At 48.3% G+C, this 22,802-nt stretch overlaps 2 protein-coding genes across 7 annotated transcripts in view; one reads left to right on the top strand and one right to left on the bottom strand.

Moving 5' to 3' along the window:
• TSC22D3 (TSC22 domain family member 3) overlaps positions 1 to 4,325 on the bottom strand; it is a 64,087-nt gene extending 59,762 nt beyond the window's left edge. The window contains exons 1-2 of one of the 6 annotated variants that reach the window (XM_044392145.3): positions 4,151 to 4,325; positions 1,216 to 1,641 (exon numbers count right to left, since the gene is read on the bottom strand). In XM_044392145.3, coding sequence (XP_044248080.1) covers positions 1,216 to 1,535 — 320 coding nt within the window. In that variant the 5' untranslated portion in view covers positions 1,536 to 1,641; positions 4,151 to 4,325. Of the gene's footprint in view, positions 1 to 1,215; positions 2,126 to 2,277; positions 2,355 to 2,647; positions 2,875 to 4,150 lie in introns of those variants that run through there. The other 5 variants (XM_044392146.2, XM_048213452.1, XM_044392144.3 and 2 more) reach the window with 5 other exon arrangements.
• NCBP2L (nuclear cap binding protein subunit 2 like) lies at positions 1,919 to 22,649 on the top strand. The gene is made up of 4 exons (XM_026478766.4): positions 1,919 to 2,104; positions 4,608 to 4,909; positions 13,488 to 13,555; positions 21,944 to 22,649. Exon 4 carries the CDS (start codon positions 21,973 to 21,975, stop codon positions 22,498 to 22,500), a length of 528 nt encoding a protein of 175 aa, XP_026334551.1. The 5' UTR covers positions 1,919 to 2,104; positions 4,608 to 4,909; positions 13,488 to 13,555; positions 21,944 to 21,972; the 3' UTR covers positions 22,501 to 22,649.
• Positions 22,650 to 22,802: the final 153 nt, after the last annotated feature.

Consider the following 22,802-nt stretch of genomic DNA (forward strand, 5'->3'; position numbering starts at 1 on the left):
ATTACGTTGGCCCAATACACCACCTGCGACCTGAGATCTCAGAACTACAAGGAACCTTAAGAGACCAGAAAGATCAGGGAACTTGCTCAGGTTCACACACGGAGATAGAGCCATAACTAGTACCACAACCCTGGTCTCCCACAGCGAGGTTCTCCTTCTCTTACATAACCTTTGTTGTTAAGAGAGAATAAGATCCACCCCTATACATGCCTGCTTACACATACACACACACACACACACACACACACACACACACACACACACATGCGCGAGTGCGCGCATCCCCCCTGCCCCAGCGTCCTGTCCTGATGGTTCTAATACCAACCCCAGGGCTGGGTTTTCCTGCTTCCCCTGCCTCAAAACTGCCTCAGTTGTCTCCCCGCTACCAAGACTAGCTCTTACCAGAATGTCTTGGACTGGAGGACAGCAGCCACCTTGGGTCTTCCCATTGTGTTTCTCCCCTCCCCCTCCCTTCCTTGCCCTTCAATAGGATTTCTAGAAAGTCTGACCCGCACTCCAACACAGGCCTGTGGAAACAGCGGTTCATCCACCCACCAGTCCCAGGATGTTCTCTCTGGGGCTGCTTTTAGCCATCACTGGAAGTTGAAGGCCATGATCCATGGAGGAGGTGGGGGTACCCCCAACCAGAGTCTCAAAAAATTCTCACACATGTGTAATTTTTCTTATTCTTAGCCCTCCCCCACACCAGCAGCAGCTTAATTTGTCTTGACATTTTGCTTGCCCTCGCTGTCAGTCAGGGCCACTAAGTAATTTAAAAACCCTTGCAATTTCAGTCCTAGTTTGCACATTTAGAAATGGGCTTCTGAAAAGGGTGCAACTCGGATCCCGGGAGCATCCCGCAGCAGAATCTCCAAAACGGTGGCAGAAATGTGCGCATTTGAGGACGGGGTGCCGCTGGCTACCCCCAAACCAATCTAGGGCTCTGCCCACCTCCAGGACTCCAGATCTCCCTAGGCAAGTCTCCGCGGGCACCCTTTAAAATAGGGCTCCCACCTGCTGGGCCTCCCCTCTGCCCCACCGGACTCCAGGTAGCCCAAGGGTCCGAGTCAGGTCGCGGCCACCCGGAGCCCCGCCTCCCCAGTGCTCCCCCCTCCCCTGTGAACGACCCGGTCGCCCCTTACGTCAGAGGTGAGGGTCCAGCAGAGGCCAGCGCCAGCCGGGACCGCGTGCCCACCCGTATGCCCAGCCACCCACCTGTGGAAGAAGAGCAGGATGGAGAGCATGGTCTGGTCGATGTTGCGGTTGCAGATGCCCTCATTGATCAGGTAGCAGGGGTCCCGCAGCACGGGCTCTAGCGAATCCTGCCGCATTATGCTGTTGAGCTTGTCGGTGTTGAGGTTCTCAAAGATTAGCTTCTCCTGCAGCTGCCGAAAGTTGCTCACGGTAGGGCTGCCCGGGTTGTTGTTCTCTCCGCTGCTGTCGCGCTGGAGCCCACTCCGGTGGGCCAGGTCCAGGCAGCAGTTGCAGCAGTCGAGACCGACAGGTGAGCGGCAGTCGGTCTTGGGCTGGGCCATCTTCTCAGGCTCGGGGGCCGCTTGGCCCTCGAGGTCAGGGTCGGCTGGCAGGTGCGCGCCCGCCGGGCTGGCCTGAGGGGACTCCAGGGTGTCTGGAAAACACAAGCTGTGAGAAGAGTTGGAAATTAGTGCCTAAAGCCAGCCACCCTCTGCTCGGCCCCCTCCTGGCTGTGCTGCTCTGGGTGCGAATAGAAACAGCTGGACAAACAGCTCCGAGCGGATCCTTCGGGCTCACTTCCTCCTCTTCCTCCTCCTCCTCCTCCCCCTCCTCTAGAGGCTGGGGCTGCCCCCGCCCCCCTAGGTGCCACACGCGGCCCTAGCGCAGTCCCAAGTTTCCCAAGTGTGAGCGGGGCTCGGCGGACCTGTGGCAGCAGGAAGGGCGGGCAGCAGGGCAGAGGGAGAGCCGGGGCGCGCCCTCGCTCCCTCCCTCCTTTGCTCCCTCCCTCCCCGGCCCGCTGGCTCTCCCGCTCTCGGGCTCCCCTGGGCTGTGCCGGCTGAGCGGTGGCAGGAGCCGAGAGCGAGTGAGCGAGGGAGCGAGGGAGCGAGGGAGCAAGGAAGCGAGTGAGCGAGTAAGCGAGCTGCACGCCCAGGAGTCAGCACAGGGCTGTGACAGCATGTAAATTACCCCAGGGGGGCCGGCGGAGAACGGTCCTCCGCAGCTTCCCCGGAGGCCGCCTGGGTCCTGCCCCCCCAGCCCCCGCCCCCACCGCCCGCACCCTCGCACCCACACGGCCGCTCGCACCCTCGCCCGCGCTCCCGGGAACCCGGCCCGGCTCTCCCCCCGTCCGCGCGCCCGGCGCCGCCGCTCGGGCTCTCTGGCGGCTCAGGGCGCATCCTCCGTCAGAAATCTACTTGCGGCCGGCCGGGGACGCCGCGCCACCCCGGTCTCGAGCTCCGCGGGAGGGCAGATGTTCCGCGTCCCACCGAGGACGGGTCCCCCTGCAGGAGAGACGCAGCCCGCGCGAGCCCGTCTCGTCGCTGCCTTAAACCGCCGCTCCGCCACCAGCCGGTTTCGGGGGGTCTGCGGAGAGCGAGCGGTTGCCCCCGCGGGGAGTCTGAGAGCGCCCGGCACGCTCTCGCGGTGCCCGGGGAATGCCTGAAACCAAACTCACGGAAGCACGCTCAAACTCGCCTCGGTTTCTGGCCCCTTCTTCTCACTGATCTTCCCCTCTCTCCCCCACCCGCGCTCTCCTCTCTTCCCTGAACCCCATCTGAGGCGATCTCTGCCCGGGCTTCCGGGAATGCCAGCTCCCCGGGCGGCTTCCCGCTGCCTTGCCCCCTCTCCCTCCCTGGGCTCGCGTCTCCCTTTGCCCTTCCGTCTCTCGGCGCTTCTCCTCCACTCTTTAACCTTTCTTTCATTTTCTTTCTTTTCGGTGTTTCTTTCTTTACCCATTTCCGCTCCTCTTCCTTTTCTTTTTTGCCCCCCTTTCCTTATTTCTTTTTTCTTTTCTCTGCATTTCCTCAGTTCCCCGCTCTTCTCCCCCATTCCCCCACTTCTCCCCATGCCCCCACTTCTCCCCCATTTTCCGTCTTCTCCCCTATTCCGCGTCTTTTCCCCCATTCCCCGTCTTCTCCCCATTCCTCCTCGTCTCCCCCATCCCTCACTTCTCCCCCATTTTCCGTCTCCCCCATTCGGAGTCTTCTCCCCCATTCCCCCACTTCTCCCGCATTCCCCATCTTCTCCCCTATTCCCCCTCTTCTTCCCATTCCGCGTCTTCTCCCCCATTCCCCCACTTCTCTCCCATTCCCCGTCTTCTCCCCATTCCCCCACTTCTCCCTCATTCCGCGTCTTCTCCCTCATTCCCCATCTTCTCCCCCATTCCCCATCTTCTCCCCCATTTTCCAATCTTCTCCCCCATTCCCCATCTTCTCCCTCATTTTCCATCTTCTCCCTCATTTTCCATTTTCTCCCCAATTCCTCGTCTTCTCCCCCATTCGGCGTCTTCTCCCCCATTCCCCATCTTCTCCCCCATTCGGCGTCTTCTCCCCCATTCCCCCACTTCTCCCCCATTTTCCATCTTCTCCCCCATCCCTCCACTTCTCCCGCATTCCCCGTCTTCTCCCCATTCCTCCTCTTCTCCCCCATTCCGCGTCTTCTCCCCCATTCCCCGTCTTCTCCCCCATTCGGCGTCTTCTCCCCCATTCCCCCACTTCTCCCCCATTCCGTGTCTTCTCCCCCATTCCCCCACTTCTTCCCCATTTTCCGTCTTCTCCCCCATTCCCCCACTTCTCCCCCATTCCCCGTCTTCTCCCCCATTCTCCCTCTTCTCCCCCATTCCCCGTCTTCTCCCCCATTCCGCGTCTTCTCCCCCATTCACCCATTTCTCCCCCATTCCCGGTCTTCTCCCCCATTCGGCGTCTTCTCCCCCATTCGGCGTCTTCTCCCCCATTCCCCCACTTCTCCCCCATTCCCCGTCTTCTTCCCTCGTTTTCTTTCTGCCCCCTTCATTTCCCCCCCTCGATTTCCCCCCGCGCGTGCCTCGCCTCAGCACCCCCGCTCTCTCCTCCGGTCTGACCCTTTCTCCTCGCTTCACTTATCTTCCCCTACTTCTCCAAGCTTGCTGCCCCCCATTTTCCGATCCCCGCCTGCCACCTTAGTTGGTCTCTGTCCTCACCCTTTCGAGAGCTGTGGTGAGGAAATGCTCGTGGGCACGGGGGTGGCGTGAAAGTGCGAGCCGAGGGGCTCTCGGCTCTGAGGAGAGGGTGATCGTGGGGCTAAGGAAAGGTCAAAGGTCAGCTCCGCGGAGAGCGAGGCAGGCTGGTTCCTTGGGTCAGACCCCGCGGGCTTTGCGCGCTGTGGGGAGGGGCAAGCGGAGGCTTTCCGGGTGCCTCAGGCCTCGGGGAATTGGAATACTCCGAAATGTGGAGGATTCAACAATTATTGGCTCCCGAAAAAAAAATTCCAAATATTCATGATGTTCAGTTTTCACATAAAACTCAAGTGGATTTCAGTTTCAGTCAGCACTCCCCACCCCCCTCCGGCTCGTTTTTTTTTTTTTTTTTTTTTTCCCCTTCACAGGAAGCTCGTGGCCCTCGCCATAGAGCAGCGTATACTGCCATCTTGTGTTTCAGACCTGGAACATTCCCTGCCTCGGTCACAGAGTTCAATCTCCGGGAGACCACAGAGGTGCCTCCTAGCGGAATCCACACTGCATTGGTTCTGAGAGCGGGAGGAAAACGGAGGCAGATCCTTTACACGAAAAGGGGCCCCCATGACTGACCTGACACCCGGACGCCAGTCAGGGCCAGAGCCACCCTCTTTCTAGTGGAGCTTCACTTGCCCGAGTCCCTGCAGATTGGGTTTTCCATACATTCGAAATTCCCTCGGGGTGCCACAAGCAGCCGCCCTGTGACTAGGAGCAAAGGGCAGCCAAGTAAGTCCGGTTCCCAGGGCCCTGTGGGTCTTGTATGGGGGCCCCCACAACTTGCGGAAATGGAGGGAGGGAGGGCCGTGCTCTCTCTGCCGTGGGGGTCAGAAAACCAGAAACAAGCTGTATCTCTAGCTCCCGACAAGATCCCAGGATCAGAGATGAAAGAGGCTTTTGGAGGTCACTGACCAGCCGGGAAGAATTGAGACCATGGTCCCTAGGCTTTCACAGCCGGCTGAAGGTTCAGTTTGGTCTCTCAAAAGCCTTTAGATGCTTTAATTTCCCCCCTTTTCTTCTTCCTTGTCTTTTTTTTTAATGTTCTTGGGTAAAAGCCAGAGGAGGTAGTAGAATATGAAATTTCATATGCATTGTGCAGACTTATAGCCTACTGAATTGTTTTTTAATTACAGTGTTTATGATTTCCCCCCTTGTTTATAATTATTTTATGTTAAACATTATAACAAAATATATTAGCTCCATAAATGTTTACTTAAGTTGTGTTTTGAGAACTGCTGGGGCCTTTTGCTTCTTTACTTGCCTGAGTCTTCTTATCTTTGTGCATAACCTTGGGACGAGGCCCTGGTGGAAGTATTTCCTTCTTGGCATTTGGCACCATTAAACTCAAGATTTTGTCCCCTTGACATTTCCCTTGTTGTAGTCCTTGCTCTCGAGCAGTGTTGTTAATAATTCAGTGCAGCTTTGCATACTATATCCAGGCCGATCAAGAGCAAATATAACTTAGATATAGAAAAATCTGGGTAGTTCAGAGAGAGAGAGTCAGAAAGCTACCGTGTGTTTGCATACAAGTCCAGCTTGTATTGACACATAGTATACCTCCATGGGAGGGCTGACTGGGCAGGACCCCCTAGGCTCCCCTCTGTGAAGCCTCCCCAGAGCTTGATTCTCCAAGCTGCAAAATGCTCTTGCAAAAACCCAGCAAGCAGAGGGGGGTGCACTTCTACACAGAGCTGGTGGTGGCTTCCTGGGTGGAGCAGAAAGGGAATATAAGAGGCATCTCCTTCTCAGACGGGGTCATTCAAGAGTCAACTTGCTCTGCACCTGACCGTGCTGGATGCCGTGTTAGTGGAGATTCCGAGGTAAATAAGACATAGCCCAGGCCCTCAGAGGACTCATGGCCTCCTGGCAAAACAGATACGTCGACAGATAAGAACAGTACAAATGGGCAGTGATGATGGAGGCCTGGTGTGTGGTGGGAGCAAGTGCCGTGGAAGCGTGGAGGTGTCAGCTCTGGAAAGAGGGAGGGGCAATCTAGGTGGAGAGAGCAGAGAATAGAGGCGGCGGGGATGCTGTCCCAACGGGTGTGGATTACAAAGAAGGTTGGTGTCCTGGGAGAACAAGATGAGAGATGGAATAGTGAGAGGTGAGGCTGGAAAAGGAGGGGGGACCAGGTCTTAGAGGGGCTCCTGTGAGACATGAAGGGGATCCTCTCACTTCCCAAGTTTGCCATGCATTTGGCAACTCTTAAGAAAAAGCACGGGGGGTGCCTGGGTGGCTTAGTTGGTTAAGGGTTAAGAGTTTGATTCTTGGTTTCAGCTCAGGTCATGATCTCAGGGTCATGAGAAGGAGCCCCGCATGGGGCAGGCTCCGCGCTCAGCACAGAGTCTGCTTGCAATTCTTTCCCTCTCCCCCTCTGGTCCTCCTCCCCCTCTGCTGCTCCTCTAACTCTGCTTCTCCCCTGCTTGTGCTCTCTCTCTCTCAGATAAATTCTTTTTTTAAAAAGGGTAGGTATCATTTATTGAGTTGCTGCTTGTGCAGGGCACTTTATTTTTTTTAAAGCTTTTCCTATTTTTTTTTTTTAAAGATTTTAGTTATTTGTCAGAGAGAGAGAGAGAGCACAAGCAGGGGGAGTGGCAGGCAGAAGGAGAAGCAGGCTCCCTGCTGATCAAGGAGCCCGCCCCGCTGCCCCCTGGATCCCAGGACCCTGGGATCAGCAGACGCTCAATGGACTGAGCCACCCAGGCGTCCCATGCTAGGCACTTTACATTAATAATCTCATTTAAGCCTCAAGAAAATCTCGTGAAGCAGGTACTATAGTTATGGTGATGAAATGGGCTTTGGGAAAGTTAAAGAAGCTCTCATGTCACACACATCCTAAGCCAGGCGTTCGAATTTGAGCCCACCACAGCTTTCTGACTTGGAAGCTTGTGGCTTTAACAATTAGGTGACTTTGTAATGATGGGTTTATCAAACATTTACAAAGTATAACAGCTGTTTTTTTAGAAGATTGCACCGAGAAAAAACGTGCCATCAATGATTTACTAACATATTTAAAGATTTGTATTTGTACTGTAGAGAGCCAGGAAAGATATTGGCAAATCTGGTATAATAATTAATACTTCAATAGTTGAATTTTTGATCACCTCCCATGTGCCAGGCACTGTGCTAAGTGCTTTACGCGGCACCATCCGGCTTCATTTATCACAACGATCCTGCAATTTAGATACTACCATCATCCTCACTTAAGAGATGGGGAAACTGAGGCACAGAGAGGTTATCCAGCATATCTAGGCATTTGCAGTCTAGCTAGATTCAAGTTAAGGCACACAAACAGTGATTTTCAGGCAATCCCCTTTCCCTACCCTCAAAATTCAATTTTGTTCACTTTCTTTGCTGGAGAAAGCCGATTATCCTTCCTGAAACTTTTCACAATTGTTTATCACAGATTTGTAGACTGTTGTAGCCAGCAGGGGTTTTAAAACCTAAATCAAGGGTTCTTAAATGTATTTGTGCAAAGGACTCCTTTGACGGTATAGTGAAGCCTGTGGACCCCTTCTCAGAACAGTATCTTTAGATACATAAAATAGAATATGTAGGATTACAAAGGAAATCATTTACACCGTTATGCCATTATCCGGGGTGCCTGGGTGGCTCAGTGGGTAAAGTGTCTGCCTCCGGCTCGTCATGATCTCAGAGTTCTGGGATCGAGCCCCGCATCTGGCTCCCTGCTCAGCGGGGAGTCTGCTTCTCCCTAGGCCCCTCACCCCGCTAGTGCTCTCTCTCTCTCCCTCTCTCTCAAATAAATAAATAAATAAGTAAAACCTTACATTGTTGTGCAAAGATCAAAAATAGGAAGTTGTGATGTAGTTATGTAAGTGCTTGTTATTCGTGTAGTAAATACCAAGATCTAGATGGGGCTACGATAACCATGGTAACTTCAAAATAATGATGAGAGTGAAAAGTATTTAAGGGCACCTGTAATGACAGTAACATGACCTAAAACTGATTGCCGCCAGTGACAAAGTCACAGGTGCTGCTAATACCACTGTGGTCTGTTCTCTGCATTTGTAATTGAAGGAAATCTGAATTTTAGTTAAAGGTTGCTGAAAATGGAGATGTAACATTTTCCACTGAAGTTTCTTTATCCTCTGAATTTTTAAGAATCCTTGCTCTAGACCAACCACCTTGTAATGTTAAAACAACAGCTAATACGAATGAGCCTCGACTACATGCGAGCTACTGTGCTGGGTCTTTACAGCCATTTTCCATTTATCCCTCATAGCAAACCTATGAGGTGGCCTTGTTTTATAGCTCTGAGAGAAATGGAATTAATTTTCCAAGGTTACACAGCTGGCAAGTGGAAGAGAATGACAGAAATGTACTTTCTCGCAGTTCCGGAGGCTAGAAAGTCTGAGATCAAGGCGTTGTGAGGCCCCCTCCTTGCCTTGTACATGGCCATCTTCTCCCTGTGTCTTTGTATGGTCTTTCCTCTGTATGTGTCCAGATCCAAATTTCCTTGTCTTATAAGGACATCAGTCATACTGGATTAGGGCTCCCCTTAATGAACTCATTGTAACTAAATTACCTCTTCAAAGACCCCCATCTCCAAATATGGTCACATTAGGAGGTATTGGGGGGTTAAGACTTCAACATTTTGGATTGAGGGGAGGACACAATACAGCCCATTACAGACCCCAACCACAAGGATTCAGATTCAGTAGGTCTGAAGTGGGGACCAGGGGTTTATAATTGTAATAGGTCCCCAGATATTTTTTTTTGAGAGAGGGGCAGGGAGGGGCGGAGGGAGAGGGAGAGAGAGAATCCTAAGCAGGCTCCTTGCCCAGAGTGGAGACTGTGGCGGGGCTCCATCTCACAACCCTGAGATTGTGACCTGAGCTGAAATCAAGAATCTGACGCTTAACTGAGTGAGCCACCCAGGCGCCCCCCACCCCGGGTGATTTTTATAGGCAGCCAGGTTCAGGAGCTATTCTGTTCCCAACCACAAACTTTCTTAGCACAGTGCTTGGGCATGGTTGATGCTCAATACATATTTGTTGCTTGACCAACTGGAAATAAAATATGGAGATGAGCAAGTGGAGGAAATTTTAAAGTGCCCTTAAGGACCATCAAGTAGAACTTAGACAGAGGTCTCAAATAGACACCTCTGTTTGCAGATAGGGAGCTGGACCCGATGAACTCAATGTCCATCCCTTCTTACTTTCAGTTTTTTATACGCAAAAAGGACGAGGTGCAAATTTATATGCGAGTGTTAAGCAAGCACGAACTAAGAACCGATATGAATGGGATAGAGTTAACAAGAAAACAAAAGTAAGATCCTACATATGTAGGGTATTTCAGTCTTTGTGATTGTGTGTTTACTTCTATCTGGAGCTTTGCCTGTTGTGGATATTGTGCGTGTGCATGTGTGTGGGGGATGATGGAATACGGTTGTATATGAGTGAGAAGGATTTGTATAAGAAGGGTGTGTGAATGGGTACTTGTATCAGGTTTCTTTTTAAAAGTTTTTTTAAAAGATTTTTTTTATTTGAGAGAGAGAGAGAACAGAGGGTGAGTGAGAAGGAGAAGCAGACTCTGCCGCTGAGCAGAGAGCCCAAAGTAGGGCTCCATCCCAGGACCCTGGAATCATAACCTGAGCTGCCATAAGGCAGACACTTAACGGACTGAGCCACCCAGGCGTCCCATTATATCAGGTTTCTTAATGTCACCTGAGGACCACTTTACTTTTCTGCCATAGAGCTCAATAGATGGTTACCATTTTAATAATTTTTAAAAAGCAGCAGCGGAAGTAGTAATATAAAGCCCTGGTACTCAAGAATCTCTATTTTTTCTCGATATACTTCAAATACTGATTTATTTTACTATAGCTTGGTTTCCATCCCTCTATTACAACTGGGATTTGCTCTATTCAGAATAGATACATTTTTCTCTCACTGAAATTAAAATATATCCCCCTGTGGAAGGATTCTAGCTAAACTGTTGATGGTGGTGATCTCTAAGGAGGGGGTGGGATTAGGTGTGGGGGCAAAGGAGTAAAGGAGAGGGACTTTGTAGTGTTATCATTTGCCAAAAAATTAGTATGCTGTACTTATAAAAATTAAATACTTGTATCATTAAAATAATACAGGATTAATTTAGAAAACTGTTGTTGCAGGATGGTATGAAGAAGCCTCAAAATTCAGCCACAATTCTGCCAGCCGAGAACAACTTTTATCTTAGCCCCCCTGTATGGAACTATTTCATGGAGGTCATATATTATTGCATCCTAATATCTACAGTGTTTTTTTCTGGAGTTGGGGGCGGGGAGAGGAAGTAAGGGAGGAGGGGGGAGAGAGAGATTTACAAGATAAAAGGTGTGATAGATGGAAGCACGGGGTGGTGATGGGGGTGGTGATGGAAGGAACACAGGGCAGGCGTACCTAAAAATTGGAAAGGTCAAGGAAGGCTTCCTGGAAGAGGTGATGCCTGAATTAAGCCTTAAAAATGAATTGGGAAGGCTGAGCCCATTTTCTAGTGCCTAGTAAGCATTTGACTAATTCAATAGTGGATTTAAAACACTTAGTGCCTAGCAGGTGGTAAGAGCTCAATAAATAGTAGCTATCATTATTACCTGACCCTTTCAAACAAATTTGAATGATAGTTTGTATTTGCTATGAGGAATAAATGAGATAATGCACGTCGAGTACTGAAGATGGTGCCAGGCACCTAGTAAGTGCCCCCTACATGGTGGGGGTTGATACTGTTGTTGGTAGTGGTTTTATTATTTTGGGATTCTACTGGGCTGAGATGGACTCTACTGTCTCTGATCTTCTGGGTTGTCTGACTCCGCAGTTTGTCCTGTTAAATTATTTCAGATATGATGTCTCCAAGCATGATTATGTTCGGAACTTTTCTTTGGAAGCTTTTCCTCATAACAACCACCAGCTCTGGGCACCTGGGTGGCTCAGTCGGTGAAGCATCTGCCCTCAGCTCTAGTCCTGATCCCAGGGTGCTGGGATCGAGCCCCACATCGGGCTACCTGCTCAGCAGGGAGTGTGCTTCTCCCTCTCCCTCTGCCCCCCACCCCCCACACTTGTGCTCTTTTGGTGGCAAATAAATAAATAAATAAATAAAATCTTAAAAAAAAAAAAACAAACAACCACTGGCCCAACCACCACTGCCACCATCACTAACCACGTGGTGTGCTCATGTTGTAGTCTCCAGAAGCATATAGAACATAGCGGAGCTGATGGTAGAAGAAGTGGTTGCCTCCTGGTTGCCTCAGAAGATATTTTCTGTGTAGTAAAGAGATAGTCGCTGGTTTTCTGATTAGTACAGCCCCTCAATTGCCGAAGACAGCTGGTAGAAGTGAATCGAAAGCCTCCCCCATCTTTTTGGGGCACTCTCATTGTTCTGGATTAGAGGGTAGAGTATACAGAGGTCACAGGTATGCTCCTCAGTCCAACCCCATCTCCCCACAAAAGTCAAGAGCAACTGCTTCCTCACCAGCTGCCGGCAGGCACTTTTTCTCCAGTTTCGCTAGCCAGGGCAACTCGTCTGGTTTTTGCCAAGCTTCATGGATATTCTAATGGCATTTGTAAATGGTGGATATCAGAGATTGCTAGCTTGCTGCCGTATTAACCCAGAGTTCCCCAGATGAAACCAATCTTCTTACTGAAGACTTCAGTAAGAAGGCACAAAAGTCCTTTGCTTTTTCTTTTTTAAAAAAAGATTTATTTATTGATTTATTTGAGAGAGAGAGGGAGGGAGAGAGAGAGAGCGAGAGCATGTGCCAGCGGGAGGGGGGTGGCAGAGGGAAAGGGAGGAGGAGGAAGCAGGCTCTCCGCTGAGCCAGGAGCCCAATCGGGTTCTCGATCTAATGGTGCTGAGATGATGACCTGAGCCAAAATCAAGAGTCAGACACTTAACCAATGGAGCCACCCAGGCACTCCAAGTCCTTTGCTTTTTCCATGGTCCTTTGTGAACTAGCTTTCCACCCCTCCAGCCTGGGGACCCTGTTTTTAGCAGTCATCTCATTTTACCAGATCCAGGACTCCTCTGCCTTTTTGTAAGGAAAAGCTGTGTTGTACTTTCCTGAAGCTTTCGATCTCCTCTGGCAAGAGGGAGGTTAAGAGTAGAGGGAAGCTGAATGAACCTAAGGGCTGCCTGTCAGGGTGTAGGGGTGAGAAGGGTTGGGGGGGTGCAGGATGCTGCTTTCTGTCTTCCTCTCCGAGCTGAGAACCCTGGCACCTTGCAGAGAGCAGGGCAGGAGAGGGTGACTATCTTGCAGAGAAAACTTGTAAGGCTTTGACGTCGTTTGTAGATCCCAAGCTACTGATTAGGGGCCCCTGACCTAATATAGTAGAAAAATGGCTTGTGTTGTTGCTAGTTTTTAATATCCTTCCCAACGTGTATCTCCCTTCCCGTGTTAGCTTTCTGAATCCTGATACTCGGCACTCAGATTGATCTCTTAGCCCTACTTTCCACTCCTTGGGGCATTCTCATTTACTTTCCAGCCACCTCTGGAATTCTGGACCTGGTTTATCTAGTCCTTTGTCCCCTCTCCATATGTTGACCTAAAGGCAGCCTGCAACTCTTACAGAGGTTGAGATCTCAAAGTTCATTCTGAAGTCCATTGTTTACAAGGTGACATGCATTTTCCCATAGAAGAAAATATTGTTGGGGGTGCCTGGGTGGCTCAGTCGGTTGGATGCCTGCCTTTGGCTCGTGTTGTGATCTCAGGGTCCTGGGATTGAGCCCCATGTCGGGCTCTCTGCTTGGTGGGGAGTCTGCTTCTCCCTCTCCCTCTGTACTGTCCCTCCCCCCCTCAAATAAATAAATACAATTTAAAAAAGAGAGAGAAGAAAATATTGTTATAAATGGTAGTTACATTTCCAGGCCAGCCCACCACTATATGTATGTATACACACACACACACACACACACACACACACACACCCTCACCCTCCAATGTATTAGAAGCGTGGGCCGTTTGCAAGGAAAAGGTTGAAAATCTTGGTCATTCAGCCCAAACAATCCAAGGGGAATAAGACATGCTTTAGCCTGAACTGCTGGCTGGAGCCGGAGTCAGGGAAGTCCGATTGGACGAGGTAGGTGAGGCTTCCGTGGAGGCTGTCTCGGGGCACTTCTGATGACTTTGCAAGGCTGCAGAGGGTCACAGCTCTAATTCTCTTTTCTTTCAAATTTCCCTTCAAAACTGACAGCTTTCAGTAATCATGACTACCATATCCTGGGCTCCTCCTGTGTCTCCTCCTCCACCTACCTGCTCCTCCTGTCGGCCTCGCAAAAGCACTCTCAAGTAAACGCTGTAATGATCTTTGTTTTACAGACCGGGAGACTGAGGCTCGGGAAGGTCAGTGCGCTTGACGAAGGTTACTAGGTACAGTTGGATCGCAGGTCAGTGGTCTCCCACTCCCCAGACCCAGGCTTTTTTTTTTTTTTAAGACTTTATTTATTTATTTATTTGACAGAGAGAGAGACAGCCAGCGAGAGAGGGAACACAAGCAGGGGGATGTGGGAGAGGAAGAAGCAGTCTCCTAGTGGAGGAGCCTGATGTGGGGCTCGATCCCAGAACTCCGGGATCACGCCCTGAGCCGAAGGCAGACGCTTAACGACTGAGCCACCCAGGCACCCCCAGACCCAGGCTTTTACAGTAGTACTGGCCAGCCTTTTCTCTCCCTTATCAGGACGTACATCAGGAGCACTGCTGGAGGGCTCTCAGCCGGGATTAGACTTGTTGGTTAGCTCACAAAGGAAACAAAGAGCGGAGCAATCCAGACAGGTGACACGGGAGGGAGGAAGGGAAAGAGCTTTGCTGGGCAAGAGTTCCGCGAAGAACCCAGGTACAGAGAAGTGCTTCTTAGACTGTCACTGTGCGTACAAATCATCCCACACCAGCGATGCCGACTCTTCCTCAGCAGCTCTGGGGAGGGGCCCCGGGCCTCCTGGTTTCCTACCTGGCTCCCAGGTGACGCTGCTCCCGTGGGCCCAGGGCAACACTGCATAGCAAAGCCACAGAGTGCAAACGATAAACGAAACAATCAAACGTCATGAATGCCCTGTTCTTAACTTAATCAGGACCAGCTTCTACACGGAACAGCCACTTTATGATTCTCTTTTCTCCTGTAGGCGGTCCCAGGCCATTTTCTCTGCCATGTTTCAGCATACGCTAGGCTACTCTATTTATTTATTTATTTATTTATTTATTTATTCATTCATTCATTCATTCATTCATTCATTTTTAAAAGATTGATGTATTTAGTTAAGAGAGAGATAGCACAGAAGGGAGGGACAGAGGGAGAGGAAGAGAAAAAGGTAGACTCCGTGCTGAGCGCAGAGCCCGACACAGGGCTCGATCTCTCAACCCTGAGATCAGGACCTGAGCGGAAACCAAGAGTTGGTCGCTTAACCAACAGTGCCACCCAGGTGCCCCTCAACTGCTCTTTGAGATGCAGGTGTAAAGACATATGAACATCTTCTGCCACTCTGAGCTCTAAGCAGCCTTAATCAGGCATTAGTTTCTCTTGGCACAAGCTAGATCTCTGGCCATGGGGTTCCAGGCCTCAACAGCTGCTCCCAGCTCTCTACCACTAGGAACAGTCGTATAAAGGTAAAGCATGTAACACTGAGGTCCCAGCTCTTTCTAATTTCCTTTCTCAGAGCTGCTGCCTTCATCTGCAGCGGGAAACAGCCTGGCTTATTTCTTCTGCATAGTTGAAATAATACCAAGCATTGGTTTAAGGCAGCTATTGTAAGGCTCTTCATGGGGTCCTCCCTCCAATTCCAGAAGGCCAGTAAAATTTGTTTCCTGGAATGTTATTTGCTTTACCTTGCCACCTACTCTCCTCTCCCCCCACCCCCCAATTTTGATCGTGATCATTTTGAGCCATTCTTCAAGTTTTTCTTCTATTTTTAGAGTCTCTGACTCATTCTTCCCCAATAGCAAAAGTCAGGGAGGGCCTTCTATTCCAGCCAAGCTCTACTTTCTAAAGTAGGAAATAGTCTCTCACAGTGTCTACAAATCAGCTTGACGGTCTGCGGCGCACAATGACTGGATTGCTTTTCCATCTTCTCTCTCTAACTGTAGCCTTTCTAACTCCTGTTGTGGGTAGGTGTTCATCCAGCCTTCACTTGAATACGCTGGATAAGTTCACATTTCATGATTGGATAAATGAAAACCTGCACTGAAAAGGACTTGCAATCTTCCCTTTGTGACTCCTATCCATTAATCTTACTTTTACCATATGGAGCAGAAAGAATCCTTCGAATGTTTCATGACGGCTGTTGTATCTTCTTTTAATCATCTCTTTGTGACAGAAAAACGCCTAGTTCCTAATCAGTCTGCAATGGTTTCTTTTATTTTTTTTAGATTTTATTTATTTATTTGAGAGAGAGAGAGCGAGAGAGAGAGCATGAGCAGGGGCAGGGGAGAGGAAGAAGCGCACCGCCCCCCCCCCCCGCTGAGCAGGGAGCCCAATGCAGGGCTCTATCCCAGGACCCTGGGATCATGACCTGTGCTGAAGGCAGACACTGAAACGACTGAGTCACCTAGGCACCCCGATCTTTCTTTAAGGATTTATTTATTTATTTTTGAGAAAGAGTAAGAGTGTGGGGATGGGGGTCGAGGGGGAGTGGGAGGGGGAGAGGGAGAGGGAGAGAGAATCTCAAGCAGACTCCTCGCTGAGCATGGAACCTGTCATGGGCCTTGATCTCATGATGCTGAGATCATGACCTAAGCCGAAACCAAGAGTCAGTCACTTAACCGACTGAGCCACCCAGGCGCCCTCAGTCTGCAGTGGTTTCTTGACCCTCATCTAGATGCATCTTAAAACCAGGCACCTGGAAATGGACATACTGCTCCCTGTGTGGTTTGACCTGTGCTGAGTACATTAGGACCCTTCCTTCCTATGATCTTCTAATACAATTTTATGATTATGTTGGCTTAAAACAAAAGGGAGTCATTTCTTCACATGTATTGAGCACCTACTTTGGGTCAGATACAGTACCTAATATCTACTAAGTGACCTCTCCAAAGTTTCAGAGGTTGAGGGTCTCGGTTCTCTCTGACCCGTGGGACCAGGAGATGGCATAGTTACCCTCTTCCCATACTTCCTGTTGTCTACTGCCCTCCAAGTCTCTCACTTAGTAAGGACCTCAGCACCTCATTTATGGTCTCCGCAACTCTGGCTACCATCCTGAGGGATTTTGATGACCCATCTACAAGCTTCATCCTTTCAGTCATCTTCAATCCACTTCACCAACCCATTCCCGTGATCTACTTTGTTTTCAACATCTAACTTCATCACGTATTCCATTATGCAAATCAAGGCCATCAGTTGCTCACTTTCATTTTCCTGGCCTTAATCCACGCTGCCACATAGCTCCTAATGTCCTTTTTGTTTTTGGTCTTACAGGAATAGACATAGCTTGTCCAGTTCAAGGCTAATCCATCCATTATGCTTTGGAGCCCATTTTCTCCCACCTCTTGGTGACTTTTCTCCATTGGTTATCTCCCCTTTCTCATCGGTATCACCACTCTTTCTCTTTTGTATTGGCTGCCTCCCATCAGCATTTAGATATGCTCAACTTTCCCCCATTAAACAAACAAACAAATAAACAAAACTCTTCTTCAGCTCTGTTCCTCACTGGTGCTATTTCTTGCCTTCCATCATCAAGGAAGCTTTATCAAAAGTGAGCAGTCTACACTTGCTGCCTCCATTTCCTCACCTCCCATTCAAAACACAGCCCTGCCCTTTCCCCCACTCAGTCTGGCTTTTCTGACCCCAGAACACCACTGTTAACTGCTCTTGTTAAGGAAACCAATGACATCCTGATTGCTAAACCCAACGAACAATCTGAAGTCTTGATTTTCCTGGAACTCTCTCTGCTGCAGATAACATAAATGATTGCCCTCACACCACTTCTGTCCTCATGCCTCTCTTGAAAGTGCCCACTCCTTGGCTTTGCTCATGCTGTTCCTCTCCTTATTCTCCTCATTCCTCCTGGTTACTCCTTCCTGTGCCCCTTTGTGGACTCTTCTCTGCCACCCCTTAAATGCTGGTCTTTGCCAGGATTTTTCTCATTCTATACCCTTCCCCTAAATCATCTTATCCATCCCTATGGTGTTATCTACTGGGCTGATGACTCCCTACTCCATAGTTACAGCCTCAGACCTCTCTTGTGAGCTCCAAACTAGAATCCTCAATTGTGACTAAGCATGTGGGGACATGTATGTCCCACAGGTACCTCAGAACCAAGATCTGTGTGTCAGAAATTCATCTTCCTTACTCCACTCTGCCCTCTAATCTCTGTACCCCACTACCACCATTTTGGTGATGCAGACCTCTGTCCACACAGTTGTCCAGGCCTGAAACTGGGGAGTCCCCCTAGACTCTTCATTCAAGCTGTTGCCAAGACTTGTTAAGTGTATCTTCTAAGTTTCTGGTATATTCTTTCTTTCTTTCTCTCTTTCTTTCTCTCTCTCTCTCTTTCTTTCTTTTTTTAAGATTATTTATTTATTTGAGAGAGAGACAGATAGCAAGAGAGAGCATGAGCAGAGAGGAAAGGAAGAACAAGGGAGAAGAAGGGAGAAGAAGGGAAAAGAAGGCTCCCTGCTGAGCAGGGAGCCTGACTCGGGGCTCAATCCCAGGACCCTGGGATCATGACCTGAGCTTAAAGGCAGATGCTTAACCTACTGGGCCACCCAGGCGTCCCTGGTATGTCTTTTCTTTATGTTAGTACAGCATGCTAGTCCAGACTCTCCATCCTCTTTCTTTAAACTATTTAAATAGCTTCTTAACTAGTCTCCTGCCTCTTGGCCTACTCCCCTTTTAATCTGTTCTCCACATTGGGGCTAGAATTAGTTTTCTCGAATGCGAATCACATCACATCACTCCTCTCTGCTTCAAGCCTTATATGACTCCCCACTGTTTGCTGGTAGAGTCCAAGCTGCTCTTTATGCCTTACAAGGGCTTTCACAACCTGGCCTTGCCTACCCTTCCAGTCTTATCTCCTCCTTATGACCTATAATGCTTTCCTTATCCTTATGCCCAAGAAATAGCAAACTGAACACCCCATTATGCCTCCATGCCTTTGGACACACTGTTCTCTCTGCCTAGAATGACCCCTTGTCCTCCAGCCAAACTCTTATTCAACTTTCAAAATTGAGCTTGGAGTAGGTCAGGAGAGTTACACAAGAAACTAGTAACAGTAATTTGCCTCTGCAGAGAACTGGGTGGCTGGGGCAGAGGTGGGAGGCCAGCTTGCCCCTTCCATCTCTCATCCTTTTGTACATTTTGTACTTTGTACCAGACATCTGAATTGGTTACTTGAAACATAAATACAACGGGGTCATTAAAAAAAATAAGGACTTAGGGATCATGTCCTCTAGAAAGTTGTTCCCCCCATTCTTTCTCTCTGTAGCCGCCCCCCAGCCCCCGCCGGTTCTTTGTGCTACCTCCGGACCTAGTCTGTGCTCCCGTAAGTAAAATTATCACAATTATTTTCATTTCTCTTTTAAGCTGTCTGGCCGCCCAGACTGTGAGCTCCTTGAGGGCAGAAGCTTATCTTATCTCTTGCCGTTTCCCCAGGATCTAGCACAGGGCTCCATGAATGTTTAGCCAATGAAGACATGAGTGAAAAAACGAAGTATGGGATGCCCCAATTATAAAACAGGGCTCCCAAGCCTGTGCTCTTTTCAGATCTCCCGCCCTCTGTCCCTTTGCCATGGGTCGAATCTAAAAGTAATAATTGACATTTATTAAGTATTATTCATCACCTTGTCAGTGTGGATTTAGTATCGTCTAAGGCTGCCCAGATCCCTTCAAAGTCCCTCCTACCTCCAGTCACTGGAAGAGTTGCTAGGTATTTATATGTCTTATTCTGAGTCACTGAATCACAGAATGGAATACTTTGTCTAATACCTGCTGTTTATTGAACACCTACACTGTGTTAAGCATTGTGCTAGGTGGGTTCTTTTTTCTTTTTAACACATGACACTGTCACAGCATTTGCTGCAAGGTAGATATTTTGATCCCCGGTTTACAGGTATGAAAATTGAAACCAGTCTGGTTAAGCACTTTGCCCAAGGTCACATTTCTAGTAAGTGGTGAAGCTGAGATTTGAACGGAGGTCTTTTGACGTCAAATTTCATGCTTGCTTCATACACTACACTGACAGAAAGGGGGCCTCTCCACTGCTTGACTGTTCCGTGAGGGGTTCCTCAAGGCAGCCCATTCCATCTTAGGCCCTTCTGACCATTTTAAAAGCTCTTGTTTGTGGTAAACCAAAATTATAAACGAGCAGAACAAGACACAGCCAAGAATAGAGCCTTTTGGCTCACTGCTAGAACTTCCCTTCTGGTCTGACACCAAACCACTCGTTTATTCGACTAGTTACAGATTCATCTCAACAAACAGCTGGAGCGTCCAGGCTATACGTTCCCATCTCATCTACAAGAAAACGATGGGAAACTTTGCCCAATGCCTGGATGAAATGAAATCTACTCTAGCTATCACATTCTCTGATCTGCCAATCTAGTAACCAGATTTAAAAAAAAAAAAGGGAAATGAAGTCTGAGAGGGATATTTGTTTTTTAACGGGGCAATTTGTCAATGACTCCAAGTAATGAGTTTCTAGCAGCAGACTTTCAGCCACCATTGACAGGCTGTCAGGAAGATGGCTTGGGGCAGTGGGCTTCGTAGTGTTCTTCAAATGACATCTAAGTAGGCAGGGCCCCCTCATTTGCATTGCTTTGAACTGCACAGCAGTGTCGTTTGCACCTGGTTTTATTTCGGCTTCTATATCCATTTTCCATTTTATTTTTCTTTGACTGTGTTCTGCCCTTGCACATGTTTTCCGTGTCTGGTTCATTCCCGAAATTTCTACATCCTCCTTCCAAACACACACGTGCATGCACACACACACACTCACTCACTCACTCAATCACTCACTCTCTCACCCTCCTTGTCCATTGAAAGTCAGTGCATTGCAGCCCCTCCTTTGGAAGCCTTCTCTGATGCCCCCACGCTGGAACTGCCTCTCCTCCTCCTGTGTGATGTAGTGGAAAGTGCCCACGGTGCCCATCACAGAGCAGATCCCCCGTAAATGTTCGTTCCCTTCTTCTCTTTCCCCCATGTATATCTCTACACCAGTGTTGATCACGCCATATTGTATTTTCTTTTCTTTTCTTTTTTTTTTAAAGATTTTATTTATTTATTCGACAGAGAGAGAGACAGCCAGCGAGAGAGGGAACACAAGCAGGGGGAGTGGGAGAGGAAGAAGCAGGCTCATAGCGGAGGAGCCTGATGTGGGGCTCGATCCCATAACGCCGGGATCACGCCCTGAGCCAAAGGCAGACGCTTAACCGCTGAGCCACCCAGGCGCCCCCATATTGTATTTTCTTATTTACTTGCCTGGCTTCATCACTCAATTCTGAACTCATGCATGCATTCATTTGACGGATATTTATTGCATGTCTACTGTGTGTGTGCAGATCATTGTTCATGCTTAGGGCTGGGGATACAAATAATTTCTGAACATCCTACTTTTGCCATGTCTTTTTCGTTGTTGGATTCATAGCACCTAGCATAGCGCCTGGCAAATAAAGGGTGTTCATTAAGTGTTTAAGAGAAAGCATTTCCTTAGCGGGGTTCCTCCAGGTGTGGTCCTTGTCCCGCTTGCATCTGGATCACGGAAGGGTGAGGGGTGCAGGTTTGACGTTACAAGTCAGCTCCTGGATCTTGCTTTAGAATCTCTGAAGGGGGGGCAGCAAGAATCTGCATTTCCATCTAGTTCTGCAGGTACTCCTTGCACACTAAAATCTGGGAACTGTTGCAAAATAGGACGGGGGGTGGAAATAATGCCTGCTTTTGAAAAGCACAGCTAAAACCGATTGAATCATTTTTAATGCCTCTGACTGCAGCAGGAAAATTTAGTAAAGGGGGGAAAAGGGCATTAAACAACAACAAAAAATTCTCTGGGGAGGTTTTTTAAATAGATGGAGTATTCCAGTAATTACATATAAGGCCTTCTAAAGTCTAAGATGAAAAGCGGATTTATTGCTAGTAAAATCTAATCTTAATTTAGGTCAAATTTATGATGCCAGAAAGCTTTCATTTTTATAGAGCTACATGTACACTTGATAGTGTATATCTAGGGACTTTTTGTCTAGTCTAACAATGCACTATATTGATTTCCATATTATAGACTTGACTTGTAAATTTGTTATTTTACATTATGAGAGGGTATAATACAACTGTATTTGTGCTTTGACCCTGATTACATATATATATATGTATATATATATAATGTATATATTACATATATATACATATATATATGATTTATATATATAATGTATATATTACATATATATCACATATATATACATATATTACATATATATATATATATCTGATTTATCAGATGCCTAGTCCTTGATCAGGAATGGTGGTAGTGCTCGTTCTCCGTGAAAATTTGATCCATTCTACTGTTTTATGCCATATTTTCCAAGAGCATTCTGTTATTAAATGTGTTCTTTGATAATAGATTAGGTATGTAAGAGCTGAGTCAACCGAAGACAGCGAAGACAGCGGCGTAGCTTCCCTTTCAAGAAGACTTGCAAAGTTGCATTTTATGACCACGTTCCTGAGGCCTGGAAATTTCCATTTTGGGTTTGCCTTGACATGAGGTGTCTATGCATCAGGGCACAAACCTCTGGACCATACACAGGTTTGTGTTTCTGCTTCCTTCCCTGTCACTGTTATTTTTTTCAATTTAATCTAGGGTTTCATTGGTGGTGTCACTGCTCCAAGATGGATCGCAAACAGCAGCCCTCACGGTATCCACTGGGCACCGTGTCCAACGATCTGAGAATTCTGCGAGGCGATTCCTCCCTGGAGCTGAGCCAGTACCGGGACCAGCACTTCGATGTGGATGATGATGAACAGGAGAAATCACTGGAGGAAAGCTCCACACTCTATGTGGGGAATCTTTCCTTTCATACTACCGAAGAGCAAATACATGAGCTCTTCAGTAGATGTGGTGATATCAAGCATGTATTTATGGGCGTGGATAAAATTAAGAAAAAGGCATGTAGTTTCTGTTTTGTAGAATACTATGACAGACTTGATGCCGAAAATGCCATGTGGTGCCTAAACGGGACCTCCCTAGATGATCATATTATCCACACAGATTGGGATCTAGGCTTTAGAGAGGGCAGACAATATGGCCGCTGCCGACCTGGGGGCCAGGCAAGTAATGTGTTTCGTGAAGATTCTGATGTTGGTAGAGGTGGCTCTGGAAAACAGGCTCAGGCCCATGATAAAAGAGGAGTCCAGTAGTGAAAAACCTGCAGCTCTGGCCCCTGGAAAAGTCTATTAAAGAACAACACCAGGTCAGCAAATAACCCGTTTTGTAACAAGTTGAAATTACTTTACGTGCTGAGCAGAGACCCTTTCGTTGTATTTTTCTTCTCTGAAATGTTATTAAATGGCAGGAACGAAAACATTCTTTTGCTCTTGTCTTAATTTTGAAGCTGGTTGTAAGATATCAGTTTGACCGTCCGGTGGTCTAAAGTAAAGTGTTCGTTAGGAATAAATTAGGTATAAATTAGGTATCTGAGTCAACCAAAGCACGACTACCA

The sequence above is a fragment of the Ursus arctos genome, chromosome X (assembly GCF_023065955.2).
Source record: "Ursus arctos isolate Adak ecotype North America chromosome X, UrsArc2.0, whole genome shotgun sequence".
NCBI classification, from domain to species: domain Eukaryota; kingdom Metazoa; phylum Chordata; class Mammalia; order Carnivora; family Ursidae; genus Ursus; species Ursus arctos.